General features: G+C 41.9%; 1 protein-coding gene across 3 annotated transcripts; it reads right to left on the minus strand.

Annotated features, from left to right (window-relative positions):
- Positions 1 to 183: 183 nt before the first annotated feature.
- On the minus strand, positions 184 to 16,928 carry CBLIF (cobalamin binding intrinsic factor). Of its 3 annotated transcripts, none has more exons than XM_020792390.3 (9): positions 16,855 to 16,928; positions 8,786 to 8,962; positions 8,017 to 8,157; positions 5,497 to 5,646; positions 4,756 to 4,928; positions 4,465 to 4,645; positions 1,838 to 1,982; positions 1,325 to 1,443; positions 184 to 387 (listed from the first exon to the last, which is right to left on the minus strand). In XM_020792390.3, the coding sequence occupies exons 2-9, from the start codon at positions 8,910 to 8,912 to the stop codon at positions 326 to 328; spliced, it is 1,098 nt and encodes a 365-aa protein (XP_020648049.3). In that variant the 5' UTR covers positions 8,913 to 8,962; positions 16,855 to 16,928; the 3' UTR covers positions 184 to 325. The 3 variants fall into 3 exon arrangements, with proteins under 3 accessions (XP_020648049.3, XP_072841560.2, XP_072841559.2); XM_072985459.2 differs by lacking the exon at positions 16,855 to 16,928 and adding an exon at positions 15,096 to 15,252; XM_072985458.2 differs by lacking the exon at positions 16,855 to 16,928 and adding an exon at positions 9,699 to 9,835.
- Positions 16,929 to 18,032: the final 1,104 nt, after the last annotated feature.

The raw sequence follows: 18,032 nt of genomic DNA on the forward strand, positions 1-18,032 counted from the left end.
ATACATAGACAAAATAGTGAAGAAGAAGAAGAAGAAGAAGAAGAAGAAGAAGAAGAAGAAGAAGAAGAAGAAGAAGAAGAAGAAGAAGAAGAAGAAGAAGAAAGATGAGTTTCAGCACTTTACTGAAACCGGTGCTTAGTCATAAAAGAATCTGGAGTATATGGCACATTTCAGTCCAGCAACTTTTTATAGTTACCTTAATTGCTTGATTTTATTGTTCACTTTTGTTAGCTACAAGATACTGTACATACAACATTTCTTTAGCCCAGGGGTTTAGTACATAAATTTCTGTGTATTTGTCCTTCTTCCTTGGAGAGCTGGTTACTCAGTATTTACTAAAGATGGCCACAATGTTTTCATTATTTGAAGGCTTGTAGCTGCCAACACCTAAAAATACAAAGAAGAGATGATGCAAAGTAAGTAACATCCTACAGACTGGATTTGCTTTTCAGTTACCGTGTTTTCCCCAAAATGCAGAAAACGCATTAGGGCTTATTTTCAGGGGATTTTTTTTTTCATGTAGAACAATCTACATTTATTCAAAACAATCATTTCCTCTTTGGGTTGCTGCGCAATGGTGGAGAGTGGGGCTTCACTTAACTGGGGCTTATTTTGGGGGTAGGGCTTATATTACGAGCATCCTGAAAAACCATACTAGGGCTTATTTTCAGGTTAGGTCATTTTCGGGGAAACAGGGTAAGGCAGATGTAATTATCAGTTTTAAATTAGATCCGCCCTGAGCTACAACATGTCTCAGTCTAATGCTGGATGTGTACTCATGTGTAGCTGAAAGATCAGAAACAGACACCCTATCACTGCATAACATTTGCATAATTATTATATTATTCCACTTCTTCTTCCTCCCAGACTTTGAGGTATGTTTTGTATGTTTCCTTTTACAACTTTTTCGATGTTGCCTTGCTGTTGTACCCCTTCAACCCTATTCCTTTGGAACCTCAACCTATGAATCTATGCTCATTGTACGAGGGTGCTGCCTCCCTCACATCCTCCTGTGTACTGAGTCCATCAATCAAAGCATCTTTCAGTCTTCTTGCCTTATGCCTTAACTCATCCAATTCCCAATTTAATACATAAAATCCACATATTAAGTGCCCTTTGTTCCTTGTCACTTTCGACTTGTGGGCCTGAATAGTGCAGGCATAGCTCTTCTATTTTTACTATTTTTTTCACTTCTCTTGTAACGTATCTCAGTAATGACCAAACAGAACAAAGAGAGGAGGCAGTGAAGTAACATATTCCTTATGACTGCTAACAGCTATTTTGCATATCCCCTGGCTCAAAGATTTTTGGCAAGGCATTCTACCTTGATCAAGAGGTTTATTCCCACTTAAAAATTGCCAGTAGGTCTTCTCATTCTCATCTGCTTTAATGTCATTGATGGAGATAACCATGGGTCCCCAGCAGGTTTCCTTAGTTTTAAAGCTGTAAGATTTAAGTCATAAAACATTAATAAGAGGGGATGATAGTTCAATGAAAAAGGAAGTGAAAGAAAATATTTCAAGGTGGCTAAAACAACACAAACAATTGAACAGGGAAGGGAAAAGAAAACATCAAGAAAGTTACAGAAATGAGGGATATCGTGTGCCCCAATTTAAAAATGGCATTTAAAACCTTCCTCCAGTTATGACGTGGATTAAAAAGGGAGTGGGGGAAAATGAATATTTTGGTGGTTTCTTTATTTTATGACAACATCTAGACAAATAAATAAAATAAATTTGACATGTTCACAATATTGTATCCTGTACTTTATGATTTCTCTGAAATGGTAGGATTCCTTATCTGATTCTACTACTGTATTTGTGACTCCCTCATTTACCTGAATTCTCTTGGTTCATCACGTTTTGCTGCTTCCAGGACATCAAGCAGTACAGAGCAGGGTGGCACATCTATTATGATGCTATGTTCAAAGTAGAGTCCTATCAAGTGATTGATTATGGTGTAATTTACTCTAATGGGGTTAACTGCACAAAAAGAGAGAAGGTGGATAAGTTAATTCATTATGTCTTTCCTTCCTAAGGACAGTCATGTACTCCCCATGAGCCAAAATATAGTGATGAAATTGTATGGAGGATTTTATTGTGGATCTATTGGTGCACCTCTTTATAAAAATAAAGGAAAACTAAAAGGGAAACTTCCAGGCTGCATTAGAATTTGCTTGCACATGTCATAAGGCTTTACCAATCACTGGCTGAAATGCTGTTGTGCAGTTACACAAATGGCATAACTTTTAGGAAAAAATTGCCATAGGTTAAGGAATCATTAAGGAATCTTAATGAGGGTGAAAGAGGAGAGCACAAAAATGGTCTGAAGCTCAACATAAAAAAAAAACCTTAAGATCATGGCCATTGGTCCCATCACCTCCTGGCAAATAGAAGGGAAAGATATGGAGGCAGTGACAGATTTTACTTTCTTGGGCTCCATGATCACTGCAGATGGTGACAGCAGCCATGAAATTAAAGGACACCTGCTTCTTGGGAGGAAAGTGGTGACAAACCTAGACAACATCTTAAAAAGCAGAGACATCAACTTGCCGATGAATGTCCGCATAGTCAAAGCTATGGTTTTTCCAGTAGCAATGTATAGAAGTGAGAACTGGATCATCAAGAAGGCTGACCACAGAAAAATTGATGCTTTTGAAATGTGGTGCTGGAGGAGACTCTTGGGAGTCCCCTGGACTGCAAAGAAAACAAACCTAGCCATTTTGAAGGAAATCAACCCTGAGTGCTCACTGGAATGACAGATCCTGACGCTGAGACTCCAACATTTTGGCAATTTCGTGAAAAGAGAAGACTCTCCGGAAAAGACCTTGATGTTGGGAAAGAGGGCCTGGCATGCTTTGGTCCATGGGGTCACAAAGAGTTGGACACGATTTAACAACTAAACAACAAGGAATCCACAGACATTATCTCTTGTATTCTGAGTCACATGATTTAACATGCATATGGAGCGTTCTTAATTTACATCAATTCACATCTAAAAGTTACACATTTGCATAACTGCACACCAGAATTTCAGCCTAGAAATGTAGCAAATGGCCCTTTCATCCACATGGCAAGACTCTTGCCAGTAGAACACAGCAAATCTTTGTGAAGGAGTAAAGAGGAGTGCGTTGTCCTCCGTGGAAAGACATACAGTAGAAGAGGTGGAATGTGCTGTAGGGGTGTTAATTGACATTGATCAAACAGAAATGATAACTGAGAAGCCGACGGAGGTGTGTCTTGTGGAAGAAGGAGGGGATTTGATAGTCTGGGAGGAGATAAAAGGGGGAAAATGCGCGGGCTTTTAGAATTTGTACAGACGTAAATCCAGAAAGGAGCAAGAGCCGAAGGGTTCAGACGGAACCCATGCTTGGGTTCGAGACTCCAGTTGGAATCGCGGCGGGCTTCCCTGATTTGGCTACCGGAGGAGGATTACTACTGGATCCGAACTTCCCTAGAGGGCCAGGAAAATTTTATGAGCCCTTAGAATGGACGGTAATGGTGCATCCGCGAAACTACCCTGGTGGGAGGAGGGTAATACGCCCTGGACCCGAGTTTCAGAAGAAACCCCCAGAGGGAGATTGGGCGAGGCACCCTTGTTGCGGAATGGTCTGTGCCGTCCGGAGTGTCCCCCTCCGCCCAATGACCGATCGTGAGAAATTCGGACCGGCCCCTTATTAGGTGACCAAGAAATACCTCCTGTTATACGTTCAAAGAGATATCATTTGTTGGATGACTGTATGTTGCAGGATCCGTTTGATCCAAGAGAATTAAGTTCTGTAAACAATAAAACTTCTAATGTTGGATTTTACGATGAGCCTCCGTGTCTCTTTCCTGCCTTCACCACCAGTGCACCCCCGGCTAGAGAAGAGCTTCCTTACAATCTTATAGTGTTCTACAAATCAAATACTGTATTTTGAAGCATCCCACTGCACCAATCAGTTGTGTAGTTTGCAAAAATGCGAGTGCATGAAACTCGCTCTGAAAGATGGAAATACAGACGTTGGGAATATAGTTATCACTGTTCGTTTTCAGAAAAAAGAACCACCTGCGTCTTCAAATAGTTTCTTGACAAACAGTCATTAGATGGAACTTTCCCTCATAGTATGGAGGTGATTCATTGTTGGGGAAATGTGAATTTATCATGTGGCACTTAAAGGTGTAGGAGATCTAGAAAAATGAAGAGATGATAGTGCTTAACCTTGTCACACCAGCCTGAAAAGGCTGTGTTAGAACATAGAAAACATATATATTTGGAATTTCAGCATTTGAGATTTAGGCAAAACCTATTTTTTGGCAAAGAAAAAACCAAACAATTTGAACTTTAGGCTTTGCATAAATCACGAGATATGAAGTTGCCCAAATACTCTAAGAACATAATATTGCTGCTCTTGCGTTACTCCAGAGAAGAGAGGAATTGCCTGCTATTGTGCCTCTGAGGAAGCATCATGAAGGCATACACTACCTGGAAGGCATTGAAGATTCTTCACATCCAAGTACGTTTTTCCCACTAGAGACGGCAGGATCTGGGAAATAGCATTAGGGTTATTGAAGGCTCCCAGGTAGGCCTCCTGCAGCACCTTGTTCAGTGTCTTGGTGCAGTTCCATCTGTCTTGGGACCAGAACTGAGAAGTAACACTGAGGGCCTGGAAAACAGCACAGGAGGGAAATTTGCCTCAGAGAGAATGACAGTGGGCCACAGATAGCTGAGACCCCTTTGGATCCCTATGAATGAACAGAGTAGGTAAGCACATACCTGAATTGCTAGGCCAGTGCTATAGATGTTTCCAATAATGCCATTTTCCTGCTGCTTCTCAAGGATGTGATCTATGAGCAATTTCAGGACCTTCGGAATCTTTTCTCTAAGATTATTTGAGGACGGGTCATCGTACACACAGACCAGTGCCAAACTGACCACGGCTGCTGTATCTGCAAATCCCATAATGCCGTTATCACCACCACCACAGTAAATGGGGAATGCAAGAGCAGTAACTTTTTCCGGTGCTCCATGCAGCAAAGCATAACCCAGAGAATGAAAGATTAGTCATGCTTCACCGAATTAGGTGACTTGGATGAGGCCTACAATATGGGTTTTGGCAAAGAAGGGTCTAGAAAAGAGGAGCCTGAGAGAAACAAGCTATATTGTACTGTGCAACTTATTTTACAGGCTATGGCCAGGATCCAGTTAAGTTTCTATTGAGTGGGAGAAGTCCTGTCAGCATAGCAATATGGGGCCACACTGCTTGCACAAGAATGAACTCTATGAAAAGACCACACCTTCTCCTCACGTAGGTGACACAGATCCCACATTGCTATGCTGACTGGCTTCTTTGTTCAGGGGATAAGAGTCTCTGCGACTAAATCACTGTCTTTCTGCCTAGTGTGCTTCACAGGATTATAGTGAGGCCAGAGATGTAGGGGTGAGGAGGGTGACAAGAAGGAGGAAATAAAAATGGCACCTGAAATAAGGCATATAATCGAGGTATCGCTCTCTTACCTACAGAGAAAGCCTCCCTCAGTTGGAGGTCATTTGCTGCCTTGACAAGGATGCCAGCAACATTTTCAATATCTGGGCTTTCCTCAAAACACAGGGCCAGAGCATCCAGTGCCAATTGGTAGAACGTTGTCTTGGGACTCCTTTTCTTATCTGCAATACAATCAATTCATTGTCAGTTGTTCCAGAAGTAGGAAAAGTTGCTCTGAGTAATTTCTGGGACTGTAGGAGCTGTAATTCACACAAGGATTGTTAAGAAAACCTTGAGTTTTCCCTTCCTCCTTCCTGAGAAAAGAGACAGTTTTCTGCCAGCAGAGGGCAAGGGACGTTCCCCCCCCCCTCCAGGTTACTGCAATCAAAGGAGGGAAAGGTCTGCGGGCTACAGATTTAATCTGCACACAAGCTGGTAGTGCTGATTACAATTAAACTGGCTTGGGTTTGGGGGAGGGAAGGGGGGCTGAAAACTGTCTTTGAATTATGGATTCAACCTGGTTCAGAAGGCACTGGCAGTGTGTATCAGCACCGGTCCAGGATTTTGTTCATGTCAGAAGAGCAGGGTTGCAGGATTACATCCAGAGGAAAGATGCAGGCTAAGGGATGATTTGTGTGGTTGCCAACAGCAGCCACCAGGGTGGGGACTGTGCCTAGCCGTGTTGTTATCTGCAGTAAGCCCAAATTAAGGGGAAACCTATTTAGTTCCACCCTGTTGCTGCAAAAAACAGAGCAGCTAAAAAGATTGTGGCTTTATTTTATATAAAAGGGTTACTTCTGTTCACTGCTTTTGTGTCCTGTCATGGCCCAGTGCCAGTGCGTGGCCTGAGCCAGACCAGGCTGCAAAGACAGACCTCCTGCCCCACCCCTTGTGTGCAGTCACCCCTGCAAAGCCTGTTTGCGCCTGCGTGCTCACTTGTGCACATGCACGAATGATGGCACGGCACTTATGCGGGTGCTCGTGTGCATGCACAAATGCCACCACTGCTGTTCGCCCATGCGCATGTGAGCACATGCCCGCACAAGTGCCGTGTCACCATTCACACATGTGCAGGAGCGGAGGGGGGTTTGCCCGCCTTCATACTAACAGTTATGCCAGATCTGTTGTTTTAATGGATTTTATTTGTGACTTTATAGGTTCTCCCCTTCCTTGGGTAGAACAATGGTAGTTAATGTCTTTAGCTTAGAGGATTCTGAACATTTCCCAACCTATTATACCTTATAGACCTAAAGCCCAAGTCTTAGTTCATGACCTTCCAGTCAAAACACTTTCAAAAAGTAGAGCTGAGAGAGAATCTTTCACCTGCAGTTCTGAGTTTACAATGTTACTAGTAGAGCAGTAACTGGACAGTATGGATTGTCATGAGATTGAAGGAGAGTGGAACTTGTAGTCAATGAGCATGAAAGAAAATGGCGTCTGTTAGGTGTTAAAAGTGAAGGGGGGTTGAAGCCATGGGAATGTAAGAAAGGCAGAGAGGCTGTTTTTCTTAATTTACAGCCAGGCTGGTACAGAGTGAAACCTGATAAGAATGCAAGGACAAAAAGGCCCCAGTGCGAAGACCCAACAGATTCCTTTCTAATTGGAATGGAGATAACCCACCTGCATCTCCATGAGAATTGGGGGCGGAGTGGACAGTGTCGCCTCTTTGAGTTAATTGGTTTACAGTCATGAAGAAGGAAGTCCGAGGAATGTAGAAAAACGGAAGATGGGTTATGTTGAAGAGAGACCACATTGTGGAAGAGAACTTTTGCCTGAGAGAAGTTCTCGGTGGTTTGTGTTATGTAGATTGAAGGAAAAGAATGTAGGTAAGAAAAGAGGGAGGTCGGGCTAGCCCAACTTAGCCCAGTGTTTAGTGTTTATTATTTTAATGGGAATTAGTTGTTGTATTTAACTATGGCAGCCCTTTGAATATGTCTTTATGCTAATGCTTGAGCAAAAACAAACTGTTTCTATGAAACTATATTTTCTTAATAAAAATAATTATAAAAATCCTTACTGGGGACTAGTCTCTTGGATCAGCAGGGTTTGGCTAAATCCAGAGAAGTGGTAAAGGCCATTGACTAGCTACCATAGAGAAGTCCTTTTTAACTGAGCTGCTGTGAGTTCTAAGGAATCACAAAGCCCATGTTGCAGTATTTACAAAGTGCTGAGTGAAGTAAAGTGTCCCTTAAAGGTCAAGCTTGTAGTAACAATGGGCATGAGCAACAGAAACTCCAGCTCAAAAAGTGACACTGGCTGCAGAAAACCATATAAAGATTGAGTGTGATTTTTCAGTTGTTCTATACTCTCCTGAATGGACAAAATGGGTATTATCCTTATGCTATTTTGTGAGCAGGAACACATCTAGTGTCTTTTGTAGAAGCATTTCTGAAGGAGATGGATATATCAAAGCCATGTAACTGAGAATCTCACCGCCAAGGGATTGAAAGAGTACATGCAGCATCAGACTGAACTGCTAGCTGTCAAGGTTGTTCCTTGATATCATACAGTAGGAAGGATGGAAGGAATTCAATGCACATTTGTTATCTTACAAGATTCAGTCTCTTCACGAGTTTTATCCTCCAGAATTTGAACCAAGTTGATCTTCCCATTTGGTGTAACAACTTCTCTAGGATTCTCACAGGAGGATCGAAGAGCTAAGACATAAAGGGCTACTTTGCCTGAGGTCATCTCTGCAGGAAGAGACAGGGAATGGGGAATAGACGTCATGAAAGTGCATAAATCTTTGCTCAATATATTTTGCTACCTGAGATGGAGCAGCAAATTATGTCCTTCATCCACTAAGTTATTTTGACATACGAGACAGAAAAATCTCACCAGCATTTCTCCCTGTGACAAAACCCGTTTAAAAATACTGTAAATGGGAGAAAAAACTGAAACAGAACAAGACACCCAGTCATGAAAGATTCACATGCTCACAGTGATTAAGAGATCAGCACTTACATACAATTAGATATATTATGAGAGCCAATGGCAGATGAGGTCATTTCTATTGGCCTGTTTTTCTCTATTAGTAAAATGTTTCAGAAACTGAAAAAGTTTAAGGAGTATCTGTTTTCTTGTTTCATAAATTTCCATACCACTGGCTTAGTGCTGGGCACTACTCTAAGCAGTTAACAAACAGAATAGAAAACAATAAAAATAAGAGCAAATCAAAATCCATCCAGCCCCCACACACATTATGCACCAATAAATCATATACCAACAGGCCATTTGTGCCCATTTACACCTAGGTGCGTATCCTTTGCAGATGCTGCCTACGCATGAAAAAAAAAACACTTTTTATTTCAGAGCTCCTACCTTGTGCAGCTGTATCTTTGATCTGCTGGAGAAGCTGTCCTGGCACACATACATCTTGGTTCTTTGCCAGATTCAAAGCAATCAGGGCACTGGGATTGGGGGAGCACAGATGATTAATGGAGTTCATCAGTTGATTCTCAAGTCCGGTAACCAACCATTGCTGGCCACTGGGAACAACTGGAACAAAGGAAACAGGTTTTTCAAGAAAGATCCATGTCCTAGGCTTACAATTTATTTTGCTAATTTTTAGAACTCTGAGATCCTGCTGGTGACGCCTGGTACAAAATACATGCTGAGAATGAAATAATGCTAAGACCAATAATTTGTTTAGAACACAAGATCTGAATGGATCTGGTATTTAATTGTTCTGCCTCCAAATTGAGACCTGGTTGCCCTAGGCTTTTTTCATTCAGCAGTGTGAGTTGCTTCTCTTAGGTAGCCAAATATGAGGCATTAAAAAACAAGTGCAGCACAGAAACATGGAGAATTGAGCTCAGTCTCAGCAAACCAGCTCTTGCCGTTTTGGTCTTTTTTCCACACAAACTAGCGCTTTGTGTGTGGCCGATGCCATCACACATTCCTTGCCTAGGGAACTGGGAGTGAGAAAGCATTCTGGAGAGGCCCAGGGTCTGCTGCTGTCCATTCTTGAGCCCATGAGGGGGGAGAATGGCAGCTGCAACAGTAGCAACTATGCAGATGGCAATGACACTGAGGGGGAAGGACCACATCCTCTGCAGGAGGCTCTGTCAAGGATTGGGCCCCAGTATCATTGACATGTGGAATTTCAATATGTCCCCTGCTGTAAAAGTTTCAGGCTCTCCACTCAAACCTTACCCAGATTTATTTTGGCTTGGGCAGCAGGGCTACACAGGGCGCACCTACATAACTTAGAGGGAAAATATTTAATACTCACTGCAAGTCTGAGAGGAAAGAGATGCTGCACTGGTCACTGGGCGTAACAGGCACAGAAAGGTGACAGCCAAAAGGAACATTCTGGACTGGAGCAGATGCCTCTCTCTCTCTCTCTGGGCTAACTTCCTCTATAACTCGGAGAACCCAAAGCCTGCCTGGAATTCCTTTATATATACCCTTACGCGACAGTTCTGTTCGCTTCCCTACCAGCCTTTCATGTCACCGATGCCACCTCACCTCTAGCAATGTTGACTTTAAATTGTTTATCTTAGTTTTCACAACTATAGCCCTTGTTTTTGTAAGGGTGATGCTAGAGAGCAAAGACTTCCCGTGAAGAAGATGAGGGTGCTTCTATGCACCATGGGCAATTCTTTCACATGGCCTATGGTAAAATAAGGCCTTTTATGTAGTGCATGAATACAATTTGCAGAGACCAAGAAGGGGTGTGCTTGAGGAAAAGAAGATATCCTGGAGGTGACTGGGGTTAAATCCAGCTACAGTATATTATTTCAACCAGTGTTTCTCAACCAGCTATTTTCCTTAGAAAGAAATAATAATGCACTGCAACTTTATCCTGAAGACTGAAGTTGAGTCATGACAACTGGACTTCTTATTAGGTTGAAACATTTTGCTACTCATCCAAGTAGCTTCTTCAGTCTGAGGGGAGTTGGTAGGAGACATATGTCCTCCACTCCACTTTGGTTTCACATCCCCCTGGTCTGAATAGGCTTGTTAGATGGACAAAGGGTGGGAGAGGGTGAGTGAAAGTCCCACTTTTGCAGTCCTTCTCCACCCATTGTCATGAGTCCTTAACAGTGGTCTTTCTGGTGGGTGTGGTCCTGATCTTTCTGGGGAGGAATGAAAGGGCAGCATGAGAAAAAGGAGACAGATTGTATCTAAGGCCTCCACCCCAGTTGAATGAGGGATTTTCTATATGTACATGTATGGCCTCCCTGACCCCTCTCTCAAACCACCTATCTTCTCTGTCCAAAATGAGTACATCTTGGTCATCAAATGAGTGTCCTCTGTTCTTCAAGTGAAGGAACGCTGCTGATTTTGGTCCTGAGCCATTGCCCCTCCTGTGCTGGGCCATTCTCCTGTTTAGTGGCTGCTTGATTTCTCCAATGTAGAGCTCTGAACACTCCTCTTTGCATTGGAACACATATACTACATTGCTCCTGTGGTGTTTTGGTGTCCAGTCTTTTGGGTAGGTGACTCTCTGCTTTAATGTGTTTGAGGGTTTGAACTGCACGGGTATGTGGTATTTACCAAAAATCCTTTTTGAATTTTTCAGACACACCTCCCATGTAAGGAGTTACCAGGTTCTTCAGTCGGCTCTATGTCATTCTAGAGACATTGCCTTGTTAAAGGCCCAAAAGAGGAGCAGAATCTGTTCTTGATCGTCCCAGAGTGCAGGACACGTAACAATGACCTCAAGTTACAGGAAGCCAGATTTTGGCGGAATATCAGGAAAAACTTCCGAACTGTTACAACAGTATGATAATGGAACCAATCACCTCTGGAGGCAGTGACTGCTGCAATGATGGAGGCATTGAAGAGAAAATTGGACAACCATCTGTCAGATCTACTTTGATTTGGATTCCTATACTGAGCAGGGGATTGGGCTGAATGGCCTTATAGGCCCAACTGAACTATTATTATGATTCTATGAGACTGGGGCACATGCAATGGGGTGGGGTTGGCATGGAAAAGAAGAGGGGCTGATGGGGCAAGGTTGTGGCATCTGTGGGTTGTGTTGTGCCAGTTACTTTGAGAAATGAAAGGAGGTGGAGGAGGGTTGGGGGAAGGAACCCGGTTGGGAGATGTCCTGGGTGGGGAGTAGGTGGACTGACATAATAAATGGATACATATCTGTTGCTTTGTATTTTGGGTGAATGGTGTGTGTGTGTGGGGGGGGTACAGTTTATGGAAATGGACTACCAAGATGTACAGAAATGAAAAAGTTGAGAACCACTGGTCTAGAAGAATTCTCAGATTACTATCAATCACAGTTCTGTCACTTATTTTAGGTGTTTTAGCTTATCCACTACATATTATGAAAGCTTATGTGTCTCCAATGAACAGGAGAGAGAAAAAACCTCAGTAGGATAGGAAATCCGCACTTACTCTGCAATCTGACTTCTCTCTGTGATAACAAACAACCTGTGTACTGACATAACTTTAAAAAACTTACAGCAATATTTCCCTTCTTTAACATAAGAATTATTCTGAAAACCATCCAAGCATTCCTTGTGGTTTATTAAACTTGCATCTCAAGTAATAAATAACTGCATCTGTCTCCTACACTTCCACTAAATGTTATCGACATGTGTTCCTTGATTATTAATTTAGCAAAGGAGGGGTTTATAGCAATGTATACTTTCATACTGGGTTTGGGACTGATAACAATGGCAAAAGATGTATCTCGCCGAAAGTTAGTTTGTAGTGGGTTAGGTACAATACCTACAAGTACAGGAGATTTAGGTATTTAAGGGGCATATAGGTGTATGAAACATTGGAGAGAATCTGTTAACATAGGCACTGTAAAAAACCAAAAACAAAAACTGTTTCCTGGAGTTGGTGAACTTACCCAGCGGTGAGCATGCAAAGGACAAAACATATTTCAACATTTTAGATTATTTACACTGATAAGGGGGAAACCACGTGTCCATCTTGAGCCTATTTATTTAATTTATTTATTTATTTGATTTATATCCCGCCCATCTGGTATATTATACCACTTACAGACATTTTCCCCTTATTTCTGTAGTTTTATCAACTGGAAAGCACTCTTTGAAAATTACTATTTAACTGTTGATCCAGTGAGTGTTAAAACCAATGCCTGCCCCAAGATGATCATAATATGGCAACTGCCCATCTTTCATTATTTCCTGTGGCTGGAATTCAGATCTCATGAGTCAATTTTTTGCCTTCCCCCACCTCTTCAATTGCTAAGCAAAGGTTGGCCAACTTCCCTTTCATGGCTCTGATGGCCAACCCCCTCTCCTCTGACTCCAGTCAACAATAAATCAGTGGAGCTCCTATATTCCTAGCCCAGGCATCTGATATCCTTCATCCACTACCTCAAGGCTTCCCAACTGTGTTTTTCCAGTTTTTTCCAAAGATAAATCATGGTTTTGAATGGCTTGGGTGGGTTAACAGTTGACAGAGAATGAACATTTCAAGTGATCGGAGCAACAGCCTGGATACAGTTCAGCTTATAGTCTACTATGAAAAACCAACGGATGATGGAAAAATAGAGTCCATCATAAAGAAGTTCACAGAGAGGATCTGTTCTCTACTCATGCCCCAAGTGTTAATAGACAAGTAACTGCAATCTCTTAAATTATTTAGTTATTTTATTTTAGAAAACTATTTCAAATAATTATTTTTCTATTTTCCTAGGAACGATATGCCAAAAACAAAGTGACAAGGCCAAACAAACTATGTAGAGTGGTCATTTCCCTCCTAGGCTGGACTGACATTTCAAGTCCAGGTAACTACACATTTACCACTGTTCTCTGGCAGTTTCATTGTTCTCTGTTGACTCCCAGTCTCCATTGCCTCTTGACAATCATTCTGGAATTGTCTCCTAGACACCCATACATTGTTCTAATATCACTGCCTTGCTACACTAGAGACGACTCACTGCATGTGAAAAGGAGAGAGCTTCCCTAATACTGCTCTCCTAGTAATCCCTCTTTTTCTCAATCTACATGTGAAAAGGGCTGTCTTGAACCCTTTCCAGCACCTGATTCCTTAGTATGGCATCAATTAATAGAAAAATAAGTGAAAACCATCTGGTCAAACATCCATTCCCCTTGTCCGTAGGGTGACCTTTTGTTTCCCTTGTGTAATGAGGCACAAATGTCTTTTAACAATTACTAAGATTCATTGTGGTATTTATGCCCAATTAGTTTTGCCCAGCTCAATTTACAACTCAGGATATCTCAGTGCAGAGCCATGTGTACTTGATTAAAGGCAATAGAACACATAGAAGTGGCATAATACCATTGTCTACTGCAGGCACTTGTAAGTTGTTGTGTGTTTAAAATTGCTGGATTCTTTTTTTTTTTTTTTTTTTTTGAACCATGTGGATAATAATCTGCTTTGGAAAGAAGGGATAAGCAAACATCTCCCAAACAAATACCTTTTTCTGTTTCTATAAGAGCACTAGCCTATCACTTCATAGAATACAGAAGTGTCCTACAGTCACAGTCTCTGCCCTAAGTTCCTGTGACAGATGGCATGACAAGACAGAAGGACTGGGAGGTAGTCAGATATGAAGAGAACTTTTGAGCCCAGGGAAAGTAAACTGGCTGCACACATACAAGTCAGGTGAGACCTGGATAGACCAGGAAAGGCTTGCTATAAAGGCAAATCTTCCAGCTGATGCCACTGCACTTGCTGGACCCCTCTTTTCTGGCACCTTAAGGCACTGGTTCTTAACCTTGGGTTACTCAGGTGTTTTTGGACTGCAACTCCCAGAGGCCTTCACCATCAGCTGTACTGGCTGGGGTTTCTGGGAGTTGCAGTTCACAAACACCTGAGTAACAAAGGTTAAGAACCACTGCCTTAAGGGACACCAATAAGCTGTTACTGAAACTGGCTCTACTTGGAGCAGCTCTACATGGCTCCAGATAGCCCATGGGGTGATCAGAATGGAACCCCCTGCTGCTTCTGGCATTTACCAGGAATGTTGCGGCTGCCCATGTCACCCTCTTCCGTCCGCCTACCAGCCTGCTTCTCTGACAAAAATAGATGAAAGAAGCAATTCCCCAGCATATGTCAATAATGGAGTGGGTGGGGTGGCATCAAAAAGTGGTATGGTACAGGCCCCTTCAGACTTGGGAATGTCTCTATATTAAGCACTCAGGAAGAAACTGTTTGAAGATGGGAAAGAGAGAGAGAGATGGGGGGAAAGGGGGAGAAGGGGCGACCCAAGGAGGTTTAACAAAGCAGTCACACAAAGAACCCAGCATGTCCTCTTGTTGTGCCTTTAATAACTCTTTCATTCATAGAGATTCTTAGCAGCTGAAGCATTTGAGGGCAAGGAAACAAATGCTATCCCCAGGTAATTGCTTGAGATCCAACAGGTGCTGAAGGAGACAATTTAAAAATCTAATAGGAGGGAAGGTGAGATTGTACAAAATAGAGAGAAGGAAAAAGGAGAACAAAGAGGATATGCAGAACCATGAAGTTGATGGGAAGCATGATGGGAAGCCTATGGAAAGGCTGGAGGGGATGGAGATGATCACTGGTATTCAGAGACATGGATGACGGTTCTTAAAACAGTCAACAGAGTGTCCCTAAAAATAAAGAAAATTTGGGAACCTTGCATCCCAGTGACATGAAGGTGCTACAGTACAATGGGCATGCCCAGGGATTTCCTACTTACCACAGCCCAGGCAGCATGGACTTTGGATGAAAAGCAGGAACAGGATTCCCACCAGAGACCTCATCTTCTTGGTTCAGACACACGTCTTGCCCTCCCCGGTTGCTCTTGGGGTGTGAGCAGCACAGCCAAGCCCTTGGCACCACCGATGACAGGAGTGGACGCTTCCTCCTTTCCCCTGCTATTTCCTCATAGCATAGGGTGATTGAACCACCCCAAGTGGTTTGGACATGAGTCGCTGCTCTACAGGAAACTACAGATTGACACAATCATGAGTGTAAGCTTTGTTTTTCGCATACGAGAGGCAATTGAAAGATTTTTTTTCTAACCTGCTCATTGCTCATATATGTGTCTATATATTTGTATTTTCAAGGGATTTTAAAATATGGCTAGTTGATGGCATACAGAAGGGCATGTTTGCACTATACAGTTATAATAGGTTTGTATCATTCTATTATGCTATGGCTGAACCTTGTGGAATCCTGGGGTTTGCAATTTGACAAACTACTTGAAATTCTTCGCTAGACATTTCTTGCACGATAGCTCAGAAGACGAGAGAACTCCCCTGACAAAAAATTCTAAATGCTTTATTTAGACATGTCCCAGGATTCCTCAGGTCAGAACCATTGTAATTATGATTACAGAGCAGCTGGACCAGTTGTGCACTTTCTCAAGTTAGCAATCCAAGAGCAAAGGATGGCCACAACAATAGGACAGCACTGGAGCATTCAGTTGGTAGAGCAGGGTGGGCAGAGAATCATAAGAGTTGGAATAGGCTTAGAAGGCCATCGAGTCCAACCTCCCTGCTCAGTGCAGGAATCCAAATCAAAGTAGATCTGACAGATGGTTGTCTGGCTTTCTCTTGAATGCCTTCAGTATTGGAGCACTCGCTATTTCCTGAGATAATAGCTCCATCGTTGTACTGCTTTAACAGGAAGTTTTTTTGTGACATTAAACTGAAATCTGACTTCTTGTAACTTGAGCCCATTGTTGTGTGTACAGTACTCTGGGGTGATGGAGAACAGATCCTGCCCCTCTTTTGTATGGCAATCTTTCAAATATATGAAAAATACTATCATATCTCTCCCATCCCCAGTCTTTTCTCAAAACTGAACATGTCCAGTTCTTTTACTTTTTCCTCATAGACCTAGATTTCCAATCCCTTGATCATCCTTTCTGCCCTTCTCTGATCTTCTTCCAGTTTGTTGGCATCCTTCTTAAAGTACTTTAAGAAGGAGGCCAACAAATTGTATCCCTTCAGCTGTTCTTAGACTATAGCTCCCAGAATCCCTCCATGTGGTTTATGCTCTGCCTGCAGCTAGACCTGCTGGAAGTTGTAACCCAATAACTGCTGGAGGGGCACATTTCCTCACTCCTGAGGTCAGAAATGAGACCCTCATCTGACCTCTCCCCAGAACTGCTTCATTCACAAAGCAACTGGTCTACCTGATATAGTAGGGAGAGAAAAGGTAAAATGGTTCTCCATGTGAGAGGTATTTTCTTTTGGCCCCAGTAATTAAAAATAATTCAATCTTTCTGGTTCTTCAATATGCAGATAGGAATTGATGCTCCAGCTATCTCCCCCTGTTGCAGTTTGGTGGAGGGAAGATACACTAGGAGTAAGGATACTTCCATTTTTGTATTCAAACAGCTCAGAGGAAACCCATTTTTAAGAATAGAATAATGTTTCAATGCATGATCATGGTTTGCTGTTTCAATGCAGGGTTCTAAACATGGCCACAGAAGTGTTTTTACTCTTTACCTCAGGCCATTTTTTTCTGATGAAGACTAATTTGCTTAGTAATTCCCCAAGTAAGAAACCATTCCTGTCACCATGTAACCTTATCTGGCCTGGTCACCCATTGGATATTTAGAACATCAGCTCCAGACAAAATGGTTCAAACTGATGCGAACAGTTGTTCCAAAGATCTGGGGGGGGACAACAAAGTGGTTAAGTTTGCCTTGACATCTCTCTCAGAGCTCCATGAAAAGCAAAACTATACATTATACTTCATTTTCTCTGCTACACAACCCATCTAGTCAGCTCATTCATATGCAGGTTTACTCTGATGTAAATTTCAGTGGGTTAGAAATCAAAGACACAATGTAATGCAATTTTTATTTCAATTTTACCCTTTTATTTATGGTACATGGAGTTCAATGAAGCCATTCACCTTGTGACGGGTGTTAGTAGCAGGAAGCAAACATTTTTCTAAGTAAATTTTACATAAGTAAATATTGAGCATATTTACAAAAGAGTCACTTCCAAATAAAAGTATAAACCACTCTTCAGAGTAAATATACTTAGGTTCAGCTAGGAAATGTAAGATTGACATTTGAGGAAAACCTGCATCGTAAACATCTACTGTTAGTTCATTTAGCAGAAGAGTAAATAGCATATGCATGGGTAGAGGCTAAACATACCTATTTGGAAATAAAGTCTATTGAAATCAGCAGATTTTGCTTCCAAAACATGATTAGATCTTTATAATACGTACTAGATTTAGCATTAGATCCTTCAGTTTTGCCAAAATATATTAGTCATGCCCATACAAACTTGTTTTTTTTTACATTTTTGAAGTTATTTTTCATACACAAGAAAAGATAGGCCTATGTCCATAACATTAAAAAACAATCCAAAAACAAATACTGAATAATAATGATCAAATTACAAAATAAAAGGCATTAAAATGCCAGCAAGTAAACAAAAATCTGCAATCCAGTCTTTGTCAGTCCCATGCAAACTGAAACACTTTGATTTGACATAAAAAAGAAAGGGAAAACATTTATACCAACCGTATGTCCCTTGGGAGTGCATTCCAAACTCAAGAGTACCAACAGACAGGGCCTTTCTTATATAACATGTGTGGAAATAGAAGGCACCTGGCAGGAACTGCAAGCAATTCTGAAAACTAATTCTGAAAATAATTCAATGGCAAA

The sequence above is a fragment of the Pogona vitticeps genome, chromosome 1, assembly GCF_051106095.1.
Source record: "Pogona vitticeps strain Pit_001003342236 chromosome 1, PviZW2.1, whole genome shotgun sequence".
NCBI lineage: Eukaryota > Metazoa > Chordata > Lepidosauria > Squamata > Agamidae > Pogona > Pogona vitticeps.

Excerpts from the sequence above, each read along its gene's own strand:
- CBLIF (XM_072985458.2), bottom strand. The coding sequence starts at position 9,777 with ATGTTCCTTTTGGCTGTCACCTTTCTGTGCCTGTTACGCCCAGTGACC. Across the intron at positions 8,963-9,698 it reads TCTTTCCTCTCAGACTTGCA|TTGTTCCCAGTGGCCAGCAA; the intron begins GTGAGTATTAAA and ends CCTTTGTTCCAG. Across the intron at positions 4,646-4,755 it reads GCACTGGCCTAGCAATTCAG|GCCCTCAGTGTTACTTCTCA; the intron begins GTATGTGCTTAC and ends GCTGTTTTCCAG.